This window comes from Anser anser (assembly GCF_964211835.1).
Source record: "Anser anser genome assembly, chromosome: 18".
NCBI classification, from domain to species: Eukaryota; Metazoa; Chordata; class Aves; order Anseriformes; family Anatidae; genus Anser; species Anser anser.
Genome location: NC_139739.1, coordinates 11,580,884 through 11,604,274, shown reverse-complemented (window position 1 = coordinate 11,604,274; position 23,391 = coordinate 11,580,884). Strand labels below are relative to the sequence as shown.

General features: G+C 52.7%; 1 protein-coding gene across 4 annotated transcripts in view; it reads right to left on the bottom strand.

The window, feature by feature from the left end:
• The window catches only part of PXN (paxillin), a 44,049-nt gene extending 24,439 nt beyond the window's left edge, over window positions 1–19,610 (bottom strand). Inside the window, exon 1 of one of the 4 annotated variants that reach the window (XM_083803381.1) lies at window positions 19,550–19,610. In XM_083803381.1, coding sequence (XP_083659507.1) covers window positions 19,550–19,595 — 46 coding nt within the window. In that variant the 5' untranslated portion in view covers window positions 19,596–19,610. Of the gene's footprint in view, window positions 1–7,464; window positions 7,989–13,009; window positions 13,846–19,032; window positions 19,162–19,549 lie in introns of those variants that run through there. The other 3 variants (XM_083803383.1, XM_083803384.1, XM_083803382.1) reach the window with 3 other exon arrangements.
• Between the last annotated feature and the right edge of the window lie 3,781 nt (window positions 19,611–23,391).

The following is a 23,391-nucleotide window of genomic DNA, read 5'->3' as shown; positions in this document are numbered from 1 at the left end:
TCCTCTCTCCTGAGAGCCGAGGCCGAGCCATCAAGCCGTGCTGACACAGCAAGTCAGAGCACCGTCAATGCAGCAAGCAGATCAAAAGGGTGGCGGTCACATTTTCTTCTAGAGCTCATCTGCTGGGAAGGAAATGGAAGCATGGCTGAGGCAGGATACCTCAAATGCCGCAGTTATCAGCCGTTTGTTCTCAGCAGCTGAAAGCCACATCTGCACACCCAAACCGCACGCTGCCTGGGGCTCCGCTTCTCGCGCGGGACATCTGGAAAGCGAGCGGTGGCTGCAGGATCCCGGCTCCAGCAGCCACCGCACAGAGCACATGCCTTCAGCGTCCAGCCACGGCGCGCCGCCTCCCCTCGCAGCTCCGCCACGCTGTCAGGGCACCCCGACAGCCCGGGCACCGGGTGAGATGCCTGAGCACAAAGTGCAGTACTTCCTCTGTGCAGCCGCAGGGACAGGTGTCCGCATCTCTCCTGCTCTTCACGCCCCTGCGTATCCAAATAACCAGAGCCGCTCCAGGCTCTCCTGCCTTAGGCAGCAGCGGGTTTGCCAGTGAGCTGGCAAATAGAAAGCAAAAGAGCTGCAAGGACTGGTCTAACTGAGGTGATAACCGAGTCTCACTTGGCACAGGACACACTGCAGACCCCTCATTTGCAGAATGACATGCTGTCCTCCAGCCGCTTTTTCTTAACAGCTCTAAGATGCTGACTCCAGATCTCTGATTGCTGCTGCTGCCCTAAAAGAAGGGGGGGAGCTGCACGCTCAGAACCGAGCCCTGAGCTCTCAAACTCACTCAGCAGGCTCCTCACAAAATCCTTGAATGCAAACTTTTAAAATCTCATTAGGCTCAAATGAGTCTTCTCTCCCCCAGCTCGCATGCAGGGAGACAGCTCAGGGCGGTAACCCAACCCTTGGCAAGCCAGTTTTACATTGTGAGTAACTGCAGAGGAATGGGGAGCTTGGGTATATTTATCCTATTAAGCAGCCTTTCAGAAGAAACATTTGCAGTGCTCAAAGAGCTGCATCCCGAAGACTTGCTGGAGCCTTGCTGCAGGACTTCTCACTGCCTTTGAGCTCAAGTCTGGAAGGGGGGGGAGCCCCAGAAAGCAACGAAACAGAATTAACAGAAATAGGAAATCCATGAACAGGCGAATGCAGGCTTTAGCTTCCAGGTATAAGAAACGTACTAACAGGTTCTTACAGCATTATATCCTAGCCAATGTTTTAAAATGCCAAAAAGATCAGGAACTACAGAAGCAATAAAATCCAAGACTACATTCAGAGTCAGACCTGAAAATCTGGAAGCGTCGATAGATGCTCTTAAAATCCCAGAGTTCACTAGCTTACATAAATAGGATGCGTGTAGAACAGGCTGGCTTCCTCTCGAAAACATTTTGAGAAGGAGACATTTAAAAGCTTTCCAAAATCTAGGCGGAACACTGAGAAGGTGGTTGGAACACAGGACGCGTAACAGCTCTCTGGTGGCACAGGGACATATCGTTGGGTAGGGCAGAACAATTCAAGATAAAGCTAAGTCATTTGCCAGACCATTTGCCAGCGCAGAGCAGCCAGTGGCATTTTTACTTCACGCTGTGTGGACCTTCCCACAGGCAGTTACAGTGACACGGTCAAAAAAAAACCCACTCAGCCCTGTCTGAATGCATGCCAGTGACGGAGGTTCACTCGAAGCCTTGCACTCTCCTCATCAAGGGAGCAGTGGAAGCCGTGCCTCGGGTCCCAGGTGTGTTGCTCCCAAAGAGGAATGCCGGGATTAGTACTGACACACAGCGTGGCCAGCTCTGGCAGGAGACAATAGGCACCAAAACCCCCAAAGCTCCTCTGTTCTCTGAAACTACCACCACCCTCTCAAAGCACGCAAAGCTATGCGCTTGAAGCCCTGGCTTCCCGAATTGTGGACAAAACAAGGCATCCACCTAGCTGTCGTGCCCAGCTCCGCCAGGCTGCAGGGACAACCTACACAAGAGCTCATCTCGTGATCCCTGCTTTCGACGTCACCTGGTGGCACAGCCGCCCCGAAGCCCTCCACATCCCATGACTCGAGCAGGGGCAGGCAGGGCAGGTAGCTTGCCCCAGCGCAGCAGCCAGCTCCGACCACCAGCAGCAGACGTTTAAAGCCAGACAAGACACTGCCCTGGGATGTGGTCTACGCCGTCAGCTGCAGCAATGACTGTGGCTTCCTGCCCCAACCGCCGAGACCCAAGCAGAAAACTTTATTCCAGGGCTTGTGGCCAGCTAACTGCTCCTCACTGCCCCAGCACAGGGCGGTAGGAGCACGCAAGCACGGCCGGTTCAAGGGGATTTCGGTACCTGGGCATCTGTTACTGCTCGCCACGCATTTAGGGACGAGGTTTGAACCCTGCGAGTGCTCCGGCTGCAGTTTCTGCGGAGCTGCCGCCTGCACACGCTGCCGGCGGAGGGAAGGGCCCAGCCATCGCCACTTCCCCAGCACGCAGCCCCACGCTGCTCCTGGAGCTCGCTGCGCTGAAAGCAAGACGCTTCCGAAATTATTCCAGCTTAGTAAGTCTGAGAAAGTTATTCTTTTTAGATAGACTCGCTACATTTCTTGGAAGCGTAGCCCTGGCCACTCTACGACTTAAAACACTTCCTAAGAGCTGCCTAAAGAGAGCAATGCCAGAGTTCAGCCCTTCTCTAGACTGACAGACTAAAACTTCTGCCTGGGACAGGAAACCATGGACCTTCACCTCCAAAGCTCAGGCCAGGACACAAAGTGACATCCAGCCCCGTCCTGCCATCAGCTGAAAGAAGCCGCCCATCCTCCTGTCCCACTCCCATGATTGTTCTGCGCCTCTGATGCAGACCACAAAACCCACAGCCTGAAAAGGGAACATTCAGGCAAACTCCAACACTCTTAAATTCTGAAGCCATCCCTCGCTACCACCAGCCACTTTCCCCTGAGCCCACGCTGACATTTTATTCCTGCCTTGCAGCCCCAGGGCCGTGCGGTTCAACCAGCAGGGCTGCCAACACCGTGCAGGTACCGGGGCTGTGCTGCACACCTCAAATGGGCCGCCCAGCCTAAGGGGCGGCTTTTGACACACACTACCCCATACCATAAAACTTTGATGAAAAGCCAACTCGGAATGCTCAGAGAAGGCAGTAAGTGAGCTTCGACCTTCCACAGCATCCCTCTGAGGGGCGCAGGCAGGAGAGCTGTCCGTGCGTTTGCTGGGAAAACAGAAAGGTCGCTGCGAGATCCTTCCGGGGACTGGCCACGCCACTTCCTTTCCAATTCACAGGAACATTTCACTGAAACGCCTAACTGCCCCGTAACCTCAGCCACGGGGCAGTTGTCAGCAGGCTGGCGGCGTGGCGCTGCCAGCATCACGAGGGGCAGCTAATTCCTGTGTGACCGAGCAGCGAGGCTTCCAAGGGCACGGGCAGAGGCTGCAGGGAGCAGCTGACACCGCAAGTCCCAGGGAACCAGAGCCGCTTCCTTGAGGGAGCAGCTCCCATCCACCTCTTGCCATCGCTGATGTGACAGGCTGGGAAATCCTCCCAGCGTTGGCTCCGCTCGCTCCCCAAGTTGGCAGGAAGGTGATGGCAGGAAGGTGACCTGCTGTTAACCAGGCCCGCAGGGCACGGGATCGTCATCGCAGCGCGCAGGCTGACAGGCGGACGCTGCAACTGCCTCGAAGATCTGAGTCAGCACGGCTTCCTGGATGAAACAACGCCTGAAGTCCAAGCAGTGTGAAGGAACCACAAAAGATTTTCCTGTAGGATCAGAATTTTTCCATTTAGCTCTCGAACGCTCAATTAGACCCCAGCTGGGGCTGAGGGAAGCGAACCACCACCTACCAGAGGAATGCACAGTCATTCTGCCTTCCTCCAGCTTCCCTAGAAAAACCTCCACACCCTTTCTGCTATCTCAGAACAGCTCACGAGGGCGCCTCGCATCATCTCTGTCACTAGCGAACACTTTGTGGAGGTTTTCACTTCACACAAACGAGACTTACCCTTAAAACTTTTTAACCCCCTGAAAATGCTAAGGCTATACTTCAGCGGAACCAGGCAGATCACACGTGTGCTGACAGTAGTCAAGCCTCACAAGGCACACAACGATCAGAGGGAAATATTCCTCAGTATGTGTTTGTTGAGCATCCTCCCTCTGGAAGTGATTCGGGATTTAAGTATCTCCTTACCGAAGGGATGTAGTCGATGCTCCTGAAAAAGAAGGCTCAGGAAAGTTACCAGACCAACATCCAGAAGGAAATATGGCTTTGTGAATCCTGGATGTCCCTGGAACAGAACCTATTCCAGTCAAAATGCCACCAAAGGGAAGCCTTTCCAAATCCTTTACACTATCCCAAGCTGTCCACTCCGTGGCTGGGGCTACCTCAGTAGGAAGCTCTCAACAGAAACACCAGGAGCAACAAGCTCTTACTGGCTTGGAGGATTTAAGGCCAGCTACAGCTACACAGGGCCATACAAACCCAGCCTGAGCTGCCCGCTGTGTTCCTCACGTACTGCCTCCAGAGAAGAGTGCTCGAGCCTACCAGCAACGCTGCGACATCTCCGGTTTCAGAGCTGCTCCCACCCAAAGGTGTGTCCTCCTATTTATTGCTCATTTCCAGAACTTTCTGGGGAGGGTGGGAGGGAAGAGTTATTTCCTGTCGTATACAGCATCCTCTTTTTAATAGTGTGGTTTTCCCCACACTTGAAGTGAAAGGAGCCATCTTATATTTACCTCCCTCTGTTTGAATTTACAGTCCTGAGCAGCAAACCGAGCTCGTCCCGGGAAAAAACACCCTCTGTTAAGGCCTGGTGCCTCGGACTGAATTCCCGCTCCGACCCACTAGGCAGATGAATGTTTTCAGTTTCACAGCTACCAAAGGCTGCGGGGCACGCCAGATCCCCAGCTACACAAGCCTTGGATGCCTCTGCACAGCAGCTCGCAGACAACCCCAGTTGGGTGAAGTTAAAAAGAGAAAATAATCCCTCGCGTGGTTCCTCCCCGATTCCCTGCACTCTCAAACCGAGTCCCGAGCAACAGGAAATGATTACCAAACATGGACAAGCTCGGTCAAAAAATTCTTCCACTGCTCTACGAACAATCTTGAGGAAAAGTTTGGAAAGTTTGCGAGTCACAGCTCCGGCACATCCTGTGACCAGCGCACAAAAGCGGGAGGCAGAGCTAATCTCGTCGCTTGCACGCTGCCTCGGAGCACAAAGCCAGGCTCTGGCTTACTGAGCAGAGAAGCTGGAGATTGCACAAGAGATTTCTGCAGTACGTGAAACACTTCAGAGATTTAGCCAGATTTTACTCGGCGTTTGAGCTTGTGACCTCCAGTGATTCAGCTGCTCCTGACTGAAGCACTACAGCCCTCAGACGATCGCCCTACCCACAAGTTCAGGCGCTCAAGGCAGACCTGGAGGCCATTTTCAGCCACATTTCTCAGTCGCAGCAGTTGATAGCTCCACACCTTAAACCTAAGCCTCCTCCGAGTGCCTCCATCTGATAGAACAGGCTGTGACCTGCAGCAACTACCAGCAACAAAGCCTGCAGCCACAGCACCCGAATTCCGGCGGGGCTCAGCAAAGCAGGATCCTTACCATAACGCCCAAATCCCCTCGACAGCAGGAAAGTCATCTGCCCTGCAGAAACGGAGAAGCGATACGCAGCAGCTAACAGCCCAACATAACACGGCAAGTCCGTGTTATATCAGAATAGAAAGCAAGGCTGCCCTTCAGGCCCGAACTAAAAATACTTAAGTTGGAATTTCTAAGCCTGATTCCGCAGCCTGCGATGAGCCCCACCTGCTACCGAGCCTTTTGTCAGAATCCTCTCCTTTCGGAAGCAAATAAACCTGTGTTACTACAGATTGTTATAGTTAGCCCTAAGAACAATTAAAAGAAGTAACGATCTGCACAAATTAGAGAGTCTCCATCTCTCAAGTACCAAATTGGAAACAGCTTTGGTCTCCAAGCAGGGTAAGTACAGCCTGACAGTCGTCTCCTAGCGTGGCTCTTCTTGTGCAAGATCTATTTCTGATCTGTGCCTGGGAGCAAACAGATCCTCAGGCGTTCCCAGCGAGCCCCAGACAAAGGCATTAGCACACGGCCAGTACTGCCCTAGCTGTCCCTGCGAGGGAGGCGAGCCGGCTCGGACAGAGCTGAAGGACGTGAGCTCTGCTACAACACGGCCCCGCTCGGGCTGAACAAGAGCGAAGTGGCACCCTGCCCTCCTTCGGTGGGAAGAGACTGGAATGAGTGTACGTGTCTCACACGAGTGACTAAGTAGGTACTACCAGTTCAGTTCTGACCCGGCCTGGGTTGCAGCCAAAATCTCGGGTGGGAAAAAAAATAAATAAGAAAAATGAACTGCCAGCGCACTAACCTTTAGCCCTCTGTCTACCCTGATGCATGCAAAAAAGGGCAAGTAAAGCCTCCCCATACATGTCCTAAGAATTTTTATTCGCGGCTGGTTTCCTTCAGAAAGTTTCTAGAAACAGGGAGCAACGTTAAAAAAAAATCCAACAAGATCTGCTCTCCTCTGCCAAAACAAAAAAATATTCATGAAAACCAAACAAGCAGCCACTGAGCTGACCCCTCAGGGACAATTTCCCAGGGCCAAGCCGCTGATCAAAATACCAAGTCCCTTGTACTCCGACAGGAAGAGGGGCTCAGCCAAGCCAGCTATCTGAGGAACCAGACCCTTCCTGCTACATCAGCAGGCAGCTACTCCACAAGCATCAGCAGGTCAAGCGCAGCGCACACGGCCATTTTACAAACATCTACCAAGTCCAGTACAAGGGAGGCCTCCATTAAAGAGAGCAGGGAGTCCAAGGATGGGTACAGAAACCTCAGGAAACCAGATTTTAAAGTACAGCTCTGGCAAAGGGAAGGAGGAGAAGCTCAGGGACAGTCCTGTGGCTGTTCAGTCAGGCAAATGTTTGTGGGAACGAGTCCCAGTGGGCAGTAAGAGCATCAGAGCACTGGGAAATTTATCGAAGCCTACAGTGCTGCCACCCCCAGCCAAGCTGCTCTCTTCAAGCCAGACACACCAGGTGGATGCCATATCATGAATATCTTGGCAAAAGTCAATTTGCCCTCCCTGTGTAGGGAAAGGAAAGGTTCCCTCTACCTATCCTTCTTCTTCCCTGGCAGTACGTGTATGTCTCCGCCAGCAGAAAACCTTTCCTCCTTCAGAAAGGGTATAACCAGACTGGGCAAACCGTTCTCAGGTCTTTCTGGAGAACTGCGCGAAGACAGCAGGCAAGAGGGAAACAAACTCCCTTCAGTCATGTGCTGGACACTGCTCGGCCCCAGACTACAGGACCTGGAGGAAACCACCGAGTGCAGAGGCGCGTGGCACCCAGCCGCTTCCCAGCAACTCCCCACACACCCACCGAAATGAGGGTGGACATATTTAAATGCGTTTTTTAAAAGCCCCAGGTGGACTGTGTTCGGTTGAGATTTGCATACCTGTAAGCAGTCGGATCTGACTTGAACTCAGCATTGTTACAAGCAGCACTGAAGTGACAATATGTGCCCATCTGGTAGCAGGTAACTCTTCTCAGCAGGTTCTAAGCATTAGCCCCGTGCCATATACGTTGGCACATCAGAGGAGCTTGAAAAAGGCAGTGGCTTCCAAATCTGCAGGCAACAGCAACCCTCATTTGCTTGCACTTCAGGGCCCTCAGGTGGAAATGACAAATTTGTAAATTTGACCATTTAAAAGGACACCTTACAACAGCTGTGGAGCACTTACCGCTCGCAGATCATAATTTGGGAACTGCTGATTCTACTCATCTGGGGAAGAGAAACACGTTACATCAGGGCTTACATGGGAACAGAGTACAATAGTTCCACTGGACAGTGAGCACCAGAGCTGAGGATACAGTTTCACAGGATGCAGAACGGCAAATTAACAGCTCGCCACTGCCAAAAATGGAGAGGTTTTGCTCCCTCTTCCAGACATGTGCTGCTGCCACTTACCTCTCTTGGCTCTGGCTTTTACAAGACCCCTCCATGAACTGATTTAACAGAATATACACCTCCCCCCCCCCCCCAAAAAAAAAGACTTTCTTCTGAGTTAAGAAAGTAAGATAAGCACAGGGGTCAGCAAAAAGGAAGGGGTATGTCCAAAGAGCCAGAGGATGCAGGAGATGGAAGGCGTAAAATGAGGGAGGTAAGGCCACCCCCCTCCAGGGGCACTAGGCCACTACACTGACCCAGGCTCAAGTGCCTGCAGGACTCACTTCAGAGCCAGCATCTCGTTCAGCTAAAGATCACTGTGACCAGATCCATCAGCATATGTAATGGTGTTGGACGCTGCCAGAGACAAAATACTGTCAGAGCTTGCACGTTCTAACTTAATTATCCCTTTTTTTTTTTTAAGTAACTGAAACAGGAAACCATGTGGACCCCATAACCAATAAAGGGAAGGATAAGATTTGCATGGTCATGCAAGAACAGGCATGAAGCTTAACGGAGGAAAAAAAAAAAAAAAAACAGCATCTTTTAAACTGTGGAAACCCTATCCAAGCAGCATAAACAGATCTGAATATAGACTCTTCCAGGCAAAGTGCCAATTAGAAAATTTGAGCCACACATAAAGATGATGAAATGAAGGAAAGAAATATAAGAACAAGTTCTGAATTAATTACAAGCACGAGAAGCACAAATTCTGCCCACGAAATACAGAACCCCCGGCTACCAAAAGGAGGAGGCCAGCAGTTCGGAACGAGGACACAGAAGAGACACTGCAATCTTATCTCTGTTTAGTACAGCCTCATTGAGACACGCCTAACCTGAAGGCTCTGAAATGGGAGACCATAACGCAGGCTTGACAGATCTTAGTCCTTCCAGAGAATATTTTTGCATACACTCCAACAACTTTCCCTTAGTAGGTAACAAGCGTATCTCCCATGAACATAAATGCAAAGAAAGTCCAACAGATGCAGATCTACGCTTAAAAAACAACCTGTGTCAAGTTGGAAAAGCCCATGCCTATAAGAAGAAATAAAGTCCTAGCAAATCTCAGATACTGAGGATGCCAAGTAAAAGGTTAGTATATGGAGACATAAATTAAGACGAGTTAAAAAGACTTGTTGGCTTGACTTGCCAACTATTCTGAGGGAAGATGCTCCCCTTTTCTTAAGAAATTGGTGTTTCTTGTCAAATATGGCATCTGGTTTAACTGGCTTTTTAAACATTCAGTTACCAAGAAAATGCTCTCAAAATGGTGGACCTCTCTTTTTAAAAAAGTTTTCGTTTCTGTAAGGGCTCTCTGCAACTGAGTGGGAGCAGACTTGGAAGCAACGCCGACCTCTTTGTGAGCCAAAAAGTGTAAGTCATCATCAGGAACTGACTTTACACAAAGCACTGCCAAAAGCCCAATGTAAACTCACAGAGCAGGGCAAGGGGAAATGACAACAAAATATTTAACATTTTTCAGTCATGTTGATCTTAGTACCACTTATAACTATAATAGGTAGAAAGTTTTAGAATGAAGCTTTCAATCTAATGAGCATTCTCCTAAAACCTCAAGATAATCCAAGTAATTACAGAGTGGGCAAGCAACATCTTTGAAAGAACCCCTAGAAAAGACCGCAGAGTACAAGGGTGCCACGAGCACATGGCTGACAATCTAATTAAAACAGCTTCTTTTTTATTTCAGCAGCAGCCTCTGGGAATGAACGGAAGGAGGACAGTGTTGTAGAAATGAATGTGGGAACTGCCCCCCAGTTACTTTGGGAGAAGATGTGGGTGGCAACGTGATGGAGCTCGCCGATGGCTCGACAGCTCCACAGCTCTGCATTTTTTCAGCATGGGCAGAGCAATGTGGCTTAGGAGTTTCACAATGCCGTGACCAAGAGCCACAGAAAGAAAAGAAATTGTTAAAGCCAGACAGAAAACTAACATTTTTAGAACTAGAATATATTTTAACCAGTCAACTGAGAAGAGCTAGAGAATCTGTCTGAGGTTCCCTCTCTCTTCCTGCTGTGAGAAGACAGGCGACCTATCCTTCCACCTGTCCTCTGCCATCAGGACAGAAGTAACAGTTACTAGAATCTTGCTTGTTTCGCCACCTGCAAGAGAAATAACAAGGATTTATTTTTACCAGAAGCAGTATTAACAAAGCAAACAAACGCCCGGCAGCTTCTCCATCGCAGTGTTCTGCCCAGAATTTATTAGCCAAAGAAACACTTCATCCTACCAACGGAAGGCTGCTTTACTCGCAAGAGAACTCATGACTACAGAAAACCGCAATAAAAAACTGATAAAGGCAGAGTAGAAAGTAGATTTTGAGAGGTAGAAGTTGAGTAAAAGAGACCAATCTCCAGCGCTGACCAAAAATGGAAATGCCAGCAATACTGAAATAGAAGCAGCATGAGAATAAACTTCCCTTCATAGGTACGTGAAATGAATCCCTCTTCAAATTACTTTCTGAAAAAGGGTTTTCAGCGTGATCCCTAATTGGCCCTCCGCTAATCCTAAGATACAAGTCACCCAACCGTTCCGAGAGAACTGGGGAAAGTATTTTGCACTCATTTACAGAAGTCAAGATTCCCAGCTCCTGCATTTCTGCCTCACTGAAAATTAAGTTGACTTCCTTGTCTCAACTCATCACATTCTTCCTGCCGTACCCTGAGCTAGGGCACAGTAGAAATTTGATTCATTTCCCTACCAAGGTCCTAGATGCATACGTATTTTGTAAGCACGGGTACCTACACGTCACTATTGGGCGCTTTGAAATTGAGCTGATCCCTCTTCAGAACCACAGCGGCGTTCACACCGCACAGAGGGACCAGGCTCAGTCACTTACACACTAAATTACACACGCACGAGGACACACACACACACCAGGGCAACTGTCCCCTCGCTGAGAGCAATATTCTACTCCCATCTCTGTGGCAAACCCAAGCTGAACTGCTGAAAGCAGCTGGAAAACAGACTAACTTCAACTGCTTCCCCCCCAAAATAGCAAATACAAAAAAAGGCTGTTTCTGCCAAGCAGCGCTGAATACACCGCATTCCATTTCATTAAAACAATTACTCAGGAGCCAGCCAAGAATTACATAAAGCTTCCTCCCCAGCCCCTTCTCTCCAGCCCTCCTCCCCAGTCCACGGTGTGAGGACGGGGTCGCGGCGAGCGACAGCAGTGCGCAGAAGGCAGCGCCCCGCGCCTCGCATCGTGCCGGCTGTGCCACCCCAAAAAGGACATTTCCCAGAGCCAGGCAATGCCATCGGGGGACCCCAGCCGGCCCAAGCAGGGCTGCATTTCCCACGACAAGCAGTGCCACGGTGAGCTGTTCATGTAGTGTGCTCCCTCGTGTCCGATGGGAGATTGGCATCCAGCAAGTTGAGCCGTAACTTAGAGGAAAACGAAGGGTAACCTAACAGCTTTTGTCTCTGACTCACATGGCCACGGCTTCCAAGCACGATCCCGAGGCAGAAGGTGCTGGAGGCGCCAGATTTAAGCAATTAAGCAGCACAGGAGCAGCATGCCAGAGCAGCTGTGCTTGTGAGGCACTGCCCAAGGGACCCGCTCAGGACAGCCAAGCGGCAAACCTCAGAGTAAGCACCAGCAGGGCGGCCTGAACACGCCAAGTTTCGGGTTCTGAGAACCTGACTGACAAATTCATCCCAAGCTCCGCGCGGCCCGGCCTGCCTGACATCGCCGAGCTCCTCACGTTTCACAGAAGTCGGAGGCAGCTTCTTGTGGCCAGCACCGCTCACCCACCCGCAGCCCTGAGCTGGCCGCTGATAAGAGATTTCATGACGTGGCTGAAATGGCATTTCGCTCCCTCCCCCCGCGCTCCAGCTCTCTGCAGGGATCCTGTCTCACTGCCGGAGCTGCTCGCAGCCAGGCAGAATGGTTCCAGCTGTGTCTCACGCTGCCTAGCCAGACCTACGCGGCCCAAGAAACGTCTCCCACGTGAAAGGAGCAGGAGGCAGAGCTGCAGCCCGGCAGAGCTCTCCCCAGGCGTCTCACTCCCTCTGCCCCAAAGCGTTCGTTTGCTGGAGACAACCAAGAACCGCATTCCCTGGCAGTAAAGCCAGGGGATGTGCAGTTAGCCTCAGGCCCCCTTCTCTGATGATCCAGTTCAAGTTAGTGGCTCCAACCTAAAAAGAAATCTTTCAATCGAGAAGCCTCGAGCTTGTTTAGACCCATGAAAGAGGGCAGAACAGGGAGTACTAAACCCCCTAAACCAGCAAATCACTTACAGCCCTCCTGCCCGTGACCTTTTCTACTTCTAGCTTTCTTTGCCCTCTCCTGCTATTAGAAAAACCCAACCTAAAACACAGTCCCCGAGCCACCGCAAACTTCCCAAAAGCAGGGGGTGAAGTTCTCTGCTCACCTTGCTCTTCAAGGATGGAAATAAAGCAAGGTCCTTCAGGGATCTAGTCAGACACGGGCTAATTCTGCCTGCCAGCTCAGTTTTGCGACAAAAACACGGCATTGCTTTATTCCAGGAGACCCCATACAGTTTGATTTATAGCTAAGCCATTTAAAGCACAATTCCCCATGCAAAGTGTCATTCAGAAAGTTCATTCCCTGGAGCGGCATTTACTTTTTTCAACGTTCTTTACATCATTTGCAAAACGTTAGAGGTTTAAACAACTGCAATGAGCAGTAAAAAGAACAAGAACTCCAGCTACACTCCAGTGCCTGCTGCCAGACACACTCAGCAGTGCCCCGCAAAGCCTTCGACACTGAACTCACACACAACAGGAACGCGGTGAAAAGTGCCATGCCAAACTGCTTTTGAAGTCTTCCAACTGCCCCAGCCTCATTTAAATAACTCAAACTAAAGTTGTTCACAGCACAGAGGCACTCTGCCACAGGGAAAAGGAGTCGGGAACTAACGCTGCAGGCTGCCTCCTCCTGGGGCCTCCCACAAGTTCACTGGGATCCTCAGCTTGTAGTTTATCCTTAGATAAATTTCCCATGTAAAATCAGAATAATTACTGGCTGCTCCAAGAAAAAGCTGCATTTCTATGAGCAGAAAAAAAAGCTTACCAGATTCCTAAACAGTACAAGCATGTAACCTCAGGGACTCGAGCTCCTCTAACTGAAACATCAAAACCACCGAAGCTGTTCTCACTCCAGTTGCTGTTTCTACTTTGTTTGCTCTATGAAGATCTAAAAACGTACTTCAAAGTGTCCGAGTGCTCCAGAACCCTAGCACAGAGGAGAGAGCAGGGATTTTAGCACGAGCCAATCAAGGGAGGCTGTCCCCAGCCATCCGGTTTGCGTGGCTCTGGTTCCATTTGCAGTGAGAATGAACATAAATGGGGAAAAAAAAGCACAAGTGATGTGACACAGTCATTACCCACCTCCTATTTTTATGCTATATCTTTAGCACACGACATTCTTTGAATGACTTCACGACATTTTGTGGTAAAGGGAAAGACTCGAGCAGAACTGCTGTGGGGAACTTGGAAGGGAAAGGAAATCTCTTCTCCCTGCTCACACAGCCTGTCATAACAGAGGCTGAAGAAAGGATGAGCAATCAGCAAGGCAGAGAGGGAACATAAACAGAGCTGAGAAGGGAAGAAAAACTTATAAATCTAATCCAAACTTGCCATTGTATGCTTTTCCAGCAAGGGAAACAGGAGAAGCTTCAAAGAGTTACTATTCTGAGATACTCAGCTGGAAGCTATTTTAGAAACACGGCGATCTTCACAAACGTTAACCACACTTCGCAGGTAGGGAGCTGTTACCCCGCTGCACGGACGGAGGAGCGATACGCCCGCAGTCGGGGCAAGTTTCTGGAGCTGTAAATCGATCGTTACTTTATGCTGGATTAAACATCAAGTGCGGCTCAAGGAGGTGGCCTCACCCAGTCCCCAGTCCCCTGCCCACGCCCTTATGTCAGGACCAGGATTTGTACAAACACGTGGCCAAAAAGGGCAAGGAGCGGATCTGGCTGAAAAGAAACCAATTAAAAGAAGAATTTTCAGAGGAATCAGCTTGCTGACCCAGCCACGCGTGCAGTGGTTACGCTGACACAACCAAGGGAGATGGGGAAAAGCAGTGCTGCAGCCAGCAGTTAGATCAGGCTAACCCAGTCTGAAATCACAACTTCCACGCTGTCCCCAAGCCGTTTAGTTTCAGCCCAAAAGGCAAGGAGCGGGGCCCCTCCTTGCTTCCACGCGGCGCTGGCTCTACTTATCTTGCCGCGGGACGTGATAGCGCAGCTTACTGACCCCATGGCAAATCGTCTGCTCGGCCGGGGTGAGCGGGCGGGCGAAGGGGCCGCTTTTCCAGCACACCCGCGATCCGAACCGATTCGCTCTGCAGCCCGATTACTCACTGAGTAAGCAGCAAGGGCGCAAGAGATGGGGAAGCAGGAATCACCATTTTTGGCTGACTTCTGCATCTGAAACTAAACCGAAGGAGATGTGCAGCGAGACTTTGCAAACACTGAAAAACAAGAGCGGGGCCCAAAGGTCCCCACGGTTCCCTGCTCAGCGTTTTTACACGTAACAGCCCAGCAGTCATGGCATCCTGTGCTCCTGGGGTGTTACTAAACCTCAGTGAGTTAGGACGGGCTGGAACGAGCAAGAAACTCACTCCTTAAGCCCCATCTTCTCACCGTACGCTATGGGAGCTTCCCACAGACAATGTCTCACTTTCAGGCAGCAGAAACAGAAGAACGTCTTCATTACCAGCTTCCGCGGCGCACAACGAGGGACACAGACGAGGGCGGGGAGGCGCAGGCCGGGACGCAGAGCGGGAAGCTGGGACCCGAGATCCCAGTCGCTCACGGCCATTCCCCACCACCACCGAATCCAGAACCCGGCCTGGCCTCCTCCAAAGCCGCAGCAGAGCCCGGGTGTCGCAGCTAAGGCAGCAGTCCGAGTCAGAGAGACTCGTTCTGTGGCCATGGACTGCTTACTGCTCCCCCACAGCTGCTGCACAGATTCGCTTCGCGGAATTTATACATATCTGCTGCAGGGGATCAGAAAAACTGCTCTCGCGCAACCAGAAGCGCGCTGTTCCTGCTTGTTCCTCGGCCAGGCTTCAGAGCTCTCTCTGTCACTGCGGAGTTTCGCAGCATGTTCCACGCCATACAGGTCGAGGGAAAAGGGATGAGGAAAAAAAGGGTCCAGAGAAATCGACGTGCTCGGATTCCCCGGGAAAGAGGAGAGACAGAATTGAGTTTTCTAAGAGGTTACCCATTCCTTTCTCTGCTGGTAGAGATGGTGTCAGAGGATCAGTTTTAACCAGGAGGGCAGCTGAACACTTGGGATAAGTTGACCTCTCCCAGCGAGAGACAAAGGAGCTAAAGACAGCGCGGAGTCCAGACTTTCCATGGAAATAGAGCAACAAGAAAAGAAGCCTCTCTCTGCATCGCACGCCGCTCGAGGCAGAGGACTCCCTGTCTGAGTTGCTCGGGACAATGAAGCCCCTGTTTCACGAGGGGTCAGAGCAGCTAAGAAGCTGAAACAAGTCAGAACCCCATTGTGCAGAGCATTAGTCCTGTTTACAGGCTTCTCGCCCAGCAGCAGGAACGGCTCGGGAACCTGAGCCAGGAGAAAGCCGAGGGACCTGGCAGCTTTGCCGGTGTTTCCTCCCCAGAAGAGGCACCGAGAGCACGGCCCCGCGGGGCACAGCCACCCCCGAGTGCTGGCAGAGACGGCGGGCAGGAAACCCCCCCCCCCCCCACGCTGCCACCAAAACTCAGCGGCAGGTCTGTCTCGAGGGGATTCAGCCCTGAAGAGAGGGTGGGTGACAGCTCCTGAAACAGAGGGAACACCTTCCAAAGTGACAGCTCTTGTAGTGCTCAGTCTTTGTGCCCAGAATGCTTAAAGCCACGTCGCTAGACAAACATCCTCCGACAGGCAAATCTTCTACAAGTGAGCAAGCACACCTAAAATAAGAAGCTCACAGACCGCTCTGCATGCACAGCCAAAACACTGCCATAAATACGTTCTTGCTAAACAGCAGAAACAACTTCTTTGTAAAACACCTCTCACGAGCTCTACTGAATGCTGTTTTGTTCTTGATTGCAAACTCCAGTTAAAAAAAAAAAAGAAGTCTGAGCTCCTCAAAAAAAATAAACAACCAAGCAGTAGACATGAAAGAATTTCAAAGCCACCAAAAGAAAGCTGCTAAAAGCAACACCATTTCTGTCTGGAGTTACCAAAGCTCTGAATAAATAAAGAAATAATGAAAATAAAACAACACTAAACAAAGACTTCACAGTAGTGTTTGCAAACAACTTCTTCCAAAAAAATAAAAGATGAAAGTTCCTGAAGCTGTGAAATCCTTTCTCATCCTCGAAACCAAACCACTACAGCTTTTTGCTAGCTCTTGAAAATCAAGACGACGTACAAAAAGTGAAATTAATCTTTTGGCCCCCACAAAACTAAACAGTAACCATACTGGCCCCGCAGTAAATATACAAAGTTAAAAACAAGTAGGGAAAATGAGCTTTAAAGAAAAACTCTGAAGGTCTTTTGTTTTTATTGAAAGAGAACTCCTTGAAGCTGCAAGAAAACATTCAAAGCCAAAAATCGAGCAGTATCTGACTACAGCAACTGCAAAGCCTCCCTCCTCCCTCTCTCCCCAGGCCGGAGGCTTTGCAGGACGGCGACGTCTTCCCCCACGGCCAGCAGACCCCGCGGCCTGCTCGCACACTGCTCAGACAAGGCAGCTCCACAGAACCAAGACTTCAACAGCTAATTCAAACTGCCTGAGGCAGACGTACAGGCTCGATCGCTGGCTTGCCGGAATTACAGCCCGTGACCACACAACGCCCCCTGGGAAAGCCCGGGAAGGGGCGATGCCCCCCGAGCCAGGATGTGTGCTCTGCACGACTCGGCTCCACGCTCGGCGCCAATTCCCAGCGCGGCAGAACGACAAACTCATGCCGCAAGCTTCCTGTCAAACTCCAAGCACATCCGCACGGCGCGCTTCCTCCGAGACCGACGGAAGGCAATCTGGACGGGCCTGGTGGGCTGCCTGAACGCAGGGCTTCCTCCCCCCATCCCTACAGCGCGCCATCCCAGCTCCATCGGGAGCCAGCACCAGCGCCCCGTGCCCCAACTGCTCCCCTGGGGCAGAGCTCTGGAGCAGCCCCCTGCATGAAGTGCGCACCCTAACGCCATTTCTCCAATGCTGGCGGTGGGGAACAAAAACCAGAAAGTTTTCTCAGCTCCAAACGAATCCCCAAAGCAACCCAAACCCTTTCTCACAAGGGTGAGAAAACCCACCCTGCCCAGCATGAAACCAAGATACTTCTGCATCTCCATTTTGCAGCGCAAAAGCGCACGCTGATCAACACCCCATCAGCTCCAGCCTCTGGAAGGGAGAGGGACAGCTAAAACATGTTTGTAAGTTTGGGGAGTTAGGGACAGAGGCGTAACAGGCCCCGTGAGGCACTCCCTCGTGCCCAGCACGTCCGTCAGCCTCCAGTTGTGTCCGCACCACACAGGGTCAGAAGCACGGTGCAGGAGTATTTAGCTCGGCTCGTTTTACACAGCATCAGCTCCGAACCCACGAGGCACATTCGCTCAGGTTCAATGCTGAACTACTCCGGGGCCAAAAGCAGCCCTGGCAGCAGCACATCTACGTGTGCGTGGCATCGTGCCCGAACCATCGAGCCCTGCGGGACCAGCCTGGCTACAGCCGGAGCCAGCACAGCCGTCTGGATCCATGGCATGGTTAATCCACAACTCGGATAATCCACCCAGAGATAACGAGGGATGAAAACAAACAACGCTCACTTCGGTTCAAAATGTGACTTGTTTCAGAGGAGCTGTATCAGCACAGCCTTGCTGCCTTACTTATGCATCCCAAGGTGAGCGCCTTTAGAAAAACAAGTGAGCGATTTGCGGACTAACAACGATTGGCAAAGGGAAAATAGGTGGCGTGATCTTTTATGGTGAGTTCTGCAGACCAAAGAAATTATCTCAGAAAGAAATGTTCCACTTTTCTTGCTCAACTGATTACTGTTAAGATAGTCAGATCTCGTCCAATGTGAAAGGCTGCACAAAAATTGAGAAAGACCTGGTGTGACCATGACTTGATAAAAAAAGTTGCTGAGATGAGAAGTTCTATTTCAAAAATCAGATTAAAACTTTCACTTTTGACGGCAATAACGTTCAACACCGCAGAGGAACACCAAAAATCAGACCTTTTCCAATTTATTCTTTGCAGCTCACTTCTAATCCTCCCACAGAGCAAAGAAAAAAAACGTGCTGAAGCTGCAGCAGCCAGTCCGGCCAACTGGAAAGCCACCCAGCTCCCGTGAATTTAAGGAATGCAACAATCGCAGCTGGCAGGGCACAGCCCTGGTGGTCGGTCGGAGCACGTTGGCGGGACGCGAGCCGTGCCGACACGACGCTCCGTGCGGGCTCACCTCGACGGCAAGGCAGCCCCGGCTGCGCGGGTCCTGTCCTGACTGGCCACGCATTCCTCGGCGCGCTCCGAACACGGCGTGGGAGCAGCGCCAAGAGATAACCGTGCTGAGGGCTGGCAGAAATGGCAAACGGATCCGCCTTGGCTGAAGCACGCTGGCGGGAGCGCGGCGGGCACCCAACGCCCGTGCCGCCAGCCAGCGCGCCCGGGCTGGGGCTGAGGTTTCGCCCCGCCAGGAGGAATTCCTGCTCGGCAGCTGAGGGCCTCCCGGCCGCCCTGGTCTCCTCGCCAGCCCCCTTCGGGGCCCTTTTTCTGGGGGTGTGAGCCCCGGCTCTACGCCAGCAGCACCCCGCGGGGCTCCGGCTGCTGCAGTAGGGCAGCGACCCTCCCGCGGTGCATCCTGCCAGGAGGGCTGCTCCCCGCTGCGGGGGGGCCGCAGGTAACGGGGCTCGGCCGGTCTCAGCGGCTGCACCAGGGGAACTCGGCCGCCCTCAGGGCCCCCAGAGCGCGGAGGGGATCCCGCGGGGGGGAGCCGGGGGACAGCGGGGCGAAGCCGAGCTCCGAGCGGGACCGGGGGCCCTGAGGGGGGCGTTAGGGGACCCTGAAGGGTCTTGGGGTGCCCTGAAGGGGCTCCCCCCGGCCCAAACGCCGCCGGGCGCCGCGCAGGGACTCACCCAGGTCGTCCATGGTACCGCCGCCGCTCCCGCCCCGCCGCCGCCGCCCGCTCTCCTCAGCGCCTCGCAACTTTCCCGCCCCGCCCCTGCGCGCCCCCGAGGCCGCCTCCGCGCGGCCCCGAGGCCGCCTCGGCGCGCGTGCCCGCCGCCGCCCCCTGCCGGCGGGAGCGGGCGCGGCCCCGGCCCCCTCAGCGCCCCTCGGCCCCCCCAGCGCCCCTCGGCCCCCTCAGCGCCCCTCGGCCCCCTCAGCGCCCCTCGGCCCCCTGAGGCCGCCCGGTTCTCGTCAGGAAGCCGCAGGGAGAGCCGTGGTGAGGGGCCTGTGCGCAGCCCCGCTGCCCGCAGCTGACAGCAGCCCCCAGGGGACCCGTGCCAGGCCTCACCCGCGCCCGGCGCCCCTCAGGATCCACGGCCCCACCCTGTGCGTCACCTCAACACCAGGACCTTGCCTGACACCTCCTCACTGGTCCCTCAGCAAGGTTGAAGACACGATGTGAAGGGACTTGTATGCCTTATGTACATAAACGTGCCTCCCGCGCTACGTGAGAGGGGCTTGCGCTCAGCATCTGTCGCTGCTTCTCCACGACTGAGCAGCAATAACTTCGGGGTGCGTCCCCTCGGGTGGGGCGACGTGCACCGCCGGCATTATTTGCTGGTAGCGCAGCAGAACCGGGGCGGTCAGGATCAGGCCCCCTCCCGTGATCCGTGCTTCTTCCAGCAGCAAGCGGCAGGCAGCGGTCCTGGCTTGGGTTGTGCCTCTACCCCTGCGTGAATAAAGTTTCCGCTGTGCTCTGTTTGCATTGTAGCCTGGTACGCAATGTTCATCACCAGCTTCCTACCGGATCCTTTGTGAGTGTGGCACTGAGTGCAAATCAACAAAATGAAACAAAACAAACCAGCTTTTTTTCTGTCTCAGGGCAAAAATGAACTTCTCATAGGGATACATGCAGAAGAAATAGGTTGTGTCCAAGCGGCTTCATGTAAAGACAAGGAGTCTCTGCCCCTAGAGCTTCTCCCTGTGGCTTAAGCACTGCTGTGGAAGGGTGACTGAGGGGGAAGGCAGAGCTGTCGTGCAAGGGACATGATCCTCCAGTTGTTTGGCTTTTAAACCAAGCCTATTCTCATTGCACTTGTCATACCCAGGTGCTGTTTACAGCTGAATTCTTTTTCACACCCTAACATTTCATACCCAATATTGGCAGTCCCCTACCTTCCTGTGGTTTCCCAGTGAGAAGGGCAGGTTAAAACCCAAGCTGCTACAACAGCTGCTCAGAGGGGTGGCCTCAAGCAAAACCCACCCAATGTTCACCATCCTCTGTCCTTCCCAGTGCCCTGTAACTCCTGTTTGCTCCCCATCTACCTGCTCTCTGCCTCCAAAACGCTCCTGGACTTGTGAACGTCTGCTTGATGTTCAAGTCCTGTGCACGCACAGCTGCAGTTCCCTGGGACAGCCACCCCAGCAAGCTCTTCCCCAGCAGGGCAGCACCCAAGGCTTGCCCAGAGGCGGGTGGTGGGACCGAGGGGGAAGCTATGTGGGGTGCAGCTGCAGCCCTCGTAGCTGCTGCTGCTGGGGAAGCGCTGGGGAACGAAGGCACGTCATGCGTCAGAGAAGTATGCAGTGCTTCCTCTTGCATGCTGCCCCGCGACTACAACACGGTATGACTCAATCCTTATCTTTCACAGAAGTTGTGACAAGAAGTTGTTGTTCTCATTTACAGATGGGAAACAGGGCTGGGAGCCGGAAATAAAGTCAGACAATGAGTCAACGTAAATTTAAGACTGGACTTCAGGACTTCCTGCCTCCACACAGCCCAGGTGTTCAGGGTGCTTGCTCAAGGCATCTTTCCCCTCGTCAAAGCGTAGCTAACCAGCTATGGACCGGCCCCACAACTCTTCGGGGGGCTTAACCCACTGGCCTCCACACACTCGGCACTCAGAAACTGTATGGATTAAATCTCCGCCTGCCCACTTGTGGTCAGTAATCTCAGACTGGAGAAATCCAAACTCATTTCCTAAGAGGTGTGATGAAAAGCACCAGGCTAAATTTTTTTCGGAGAACAGATACAAAGCTACAAGACTTGTAAGGCACATTTAGAGCCTACCTGTGCACTTCAGAGAGTGACTTGAAACTGCAGAGTGAAGAGAATAACTGAATTGCAGCGCGTCCTCTGTGCTGTGCCACAGGGACGTCGCGCAAGGGGACGTGGCTCTTTCTTCGGGTGGACACAGAAGGAAAATTCGGGCAGAGCCTCAAGCCTGAAGGTTTCCATTAGCTTAGGGCAACAGCAGCACACTTCAACATGCGGCTCCCTCATGCAAGGTCCAACTTCACGCTTGGTGGAAGGACCTCGTACAGCAAATGGAGCAAACGACTTCTAGCACAGGGTGCGGGACATGGCTTGGTGATACTGGATGAAGGAACCACTCGGGGCATTGTTGCAGATAGTTCTGTTAGAAGGAAAGAGAATCAGTCAAAGAATAGACAAGACACTTACCAACCGACCTTGCTTATATGAACCAAGCAAGTACATGAACTGCGTTACTCATTGTCAACTACACATGACTTCGGTGCTTATTGCTGTGCCTCATTCTGACAAAGGGTGACGGCACCCCATGGCTTCGGGTTTTATTTCAAATGGATATTGCAGGTAATGGAGTGCAAACAGGGGACAAATGCCATCTAGGAGGTTTCACTGTCATTCTTCAGTCACCGTTGTGTATAACACCCCAGCCCAGCTGACATTACAAACCTGATAAAGAGGGAATATCAATGGCTGCTACTAATTTTCCTACTCTGCCTCGTTATAAACAGCTGCCTAACCCAGGGTCGTCCAGGCAGGGTACGCGCACCCGGATGGCACGTGTGGCCATACAGAGAGCTTCAGAGGTAACTGGCCGCAGCATAAACCACGTCAAACGAACACAGAAAGACAGAGGGCAGCTGGCTTGTATCAGAAACAGAGTGGCCAGGAGGGCTAGGGAAGCAATTGTCCGCCTGTGCTCGGCTCTGGTGAGGCTGCACCTCAAGTACTGTGTTCAGCTTTGGGCCCCTCACTACAAGAAGGACGTCGAAGTGCTCGAGCGAGTCCAGAGAAGGGCAACGAAGCTGGTGAGGGGTCTGGAGAACAAGTCTTATGAGGAGCGGCTGAGGGAGCTGGGGGTGTTCAGCCTGGAGAGGAGGAGGCTCAGGGGCGACCTTATCGCTCTCTACAGGTACCTTAAAGGAGGCTGTAGCGAGGTGGGGGTTGGTCTGTTCTCCCACGTGCCTGGTGACAGGGCAAGGGGGAATGGGGTAAAGTTGCGCCAGGGGAGGTTTAGGTTGGGTGTTAGGAAGAACTTCTTTACCGAAAGGGTTGTGAGGCATTGGAACGGGCTGCCCAGGTTGAGTCACCATCCCTGGAGGTCTTTAAAAGAAGTTTATATGTAGAGCTTAGAGATATGGTTTAGTGGAGGACTTGTTAGTGTTAGGTCAGAGGTTGGACTAGATGATCTTGGAGGTCTCTTCCAACCTAGATGATTCTGTGATTCTGTGATTCTGTGCTTCCCACTGTGGCAGAGATTCGGCCAAGGAAGCTGGTGTGTGGTGGTCACAGGTCCCCTCTGTGGGGCGTGCTTAGGTGTTAGACAACAGCGGTGGCTTAGAAATGGACAGGGTTTATTTAACTTAGAGGGTAGAAATGGACGGGGTTTTCGTAGAGGGTTTGGGGTTTGCACCAAAGCGAGCAGCTGCTTTTTGCAGAGCAAAGGACCGGGAGCTCTTTGGCAAGGAAGAGCCAGTTTTTGAGGCAAAGACTGTCACTGGGTATATATAAACTGGCAAACACCGGTAGAAAAACGCGGGTTTTAACGCAAAAACCGCTCCCCCTTCTACAGCCTGCCACTTTGCTCTGTTTTTGAACACCCGAACTCAGTCTCCGTAGAGACTGTCAAAAATTGCCAATGCCGACTATATTTCAAGTCGTCATGGCGGGGTATTGGGAAAAGTTTTCAATTAGCAATAATCGCGCCTCGGATTAACCTCATTGGCTACGATACTGCCACTGCGCAAAGCTGGCCTCTGCTGCCAGCCGCCACCACGCCTCGCCCCGGGGCCCCCCCCGAGGTCACGGCGAGCCCCCCGCCACCGCCCCCCCCCGCCCGCCCCGGTGCTCCCCATCCTCCCCGCGCCCTCCGGTGCCCCCCGATCCCTCCCCGAGAGGGGGGCTCCCCGTTTTCACCCCCCGTACCGAGCGGCGGGGCGGCCGAGGGGCTTGCTGGGAAGGGGTATGCAAATTTGGCGTGACGTCACGTGGCGCGCCCCGCCGTGGCGCGGGATCCCCCGCCCCTTGCGGGTGGAGGCAGGGCGGGGATGGGGGCAGGGCG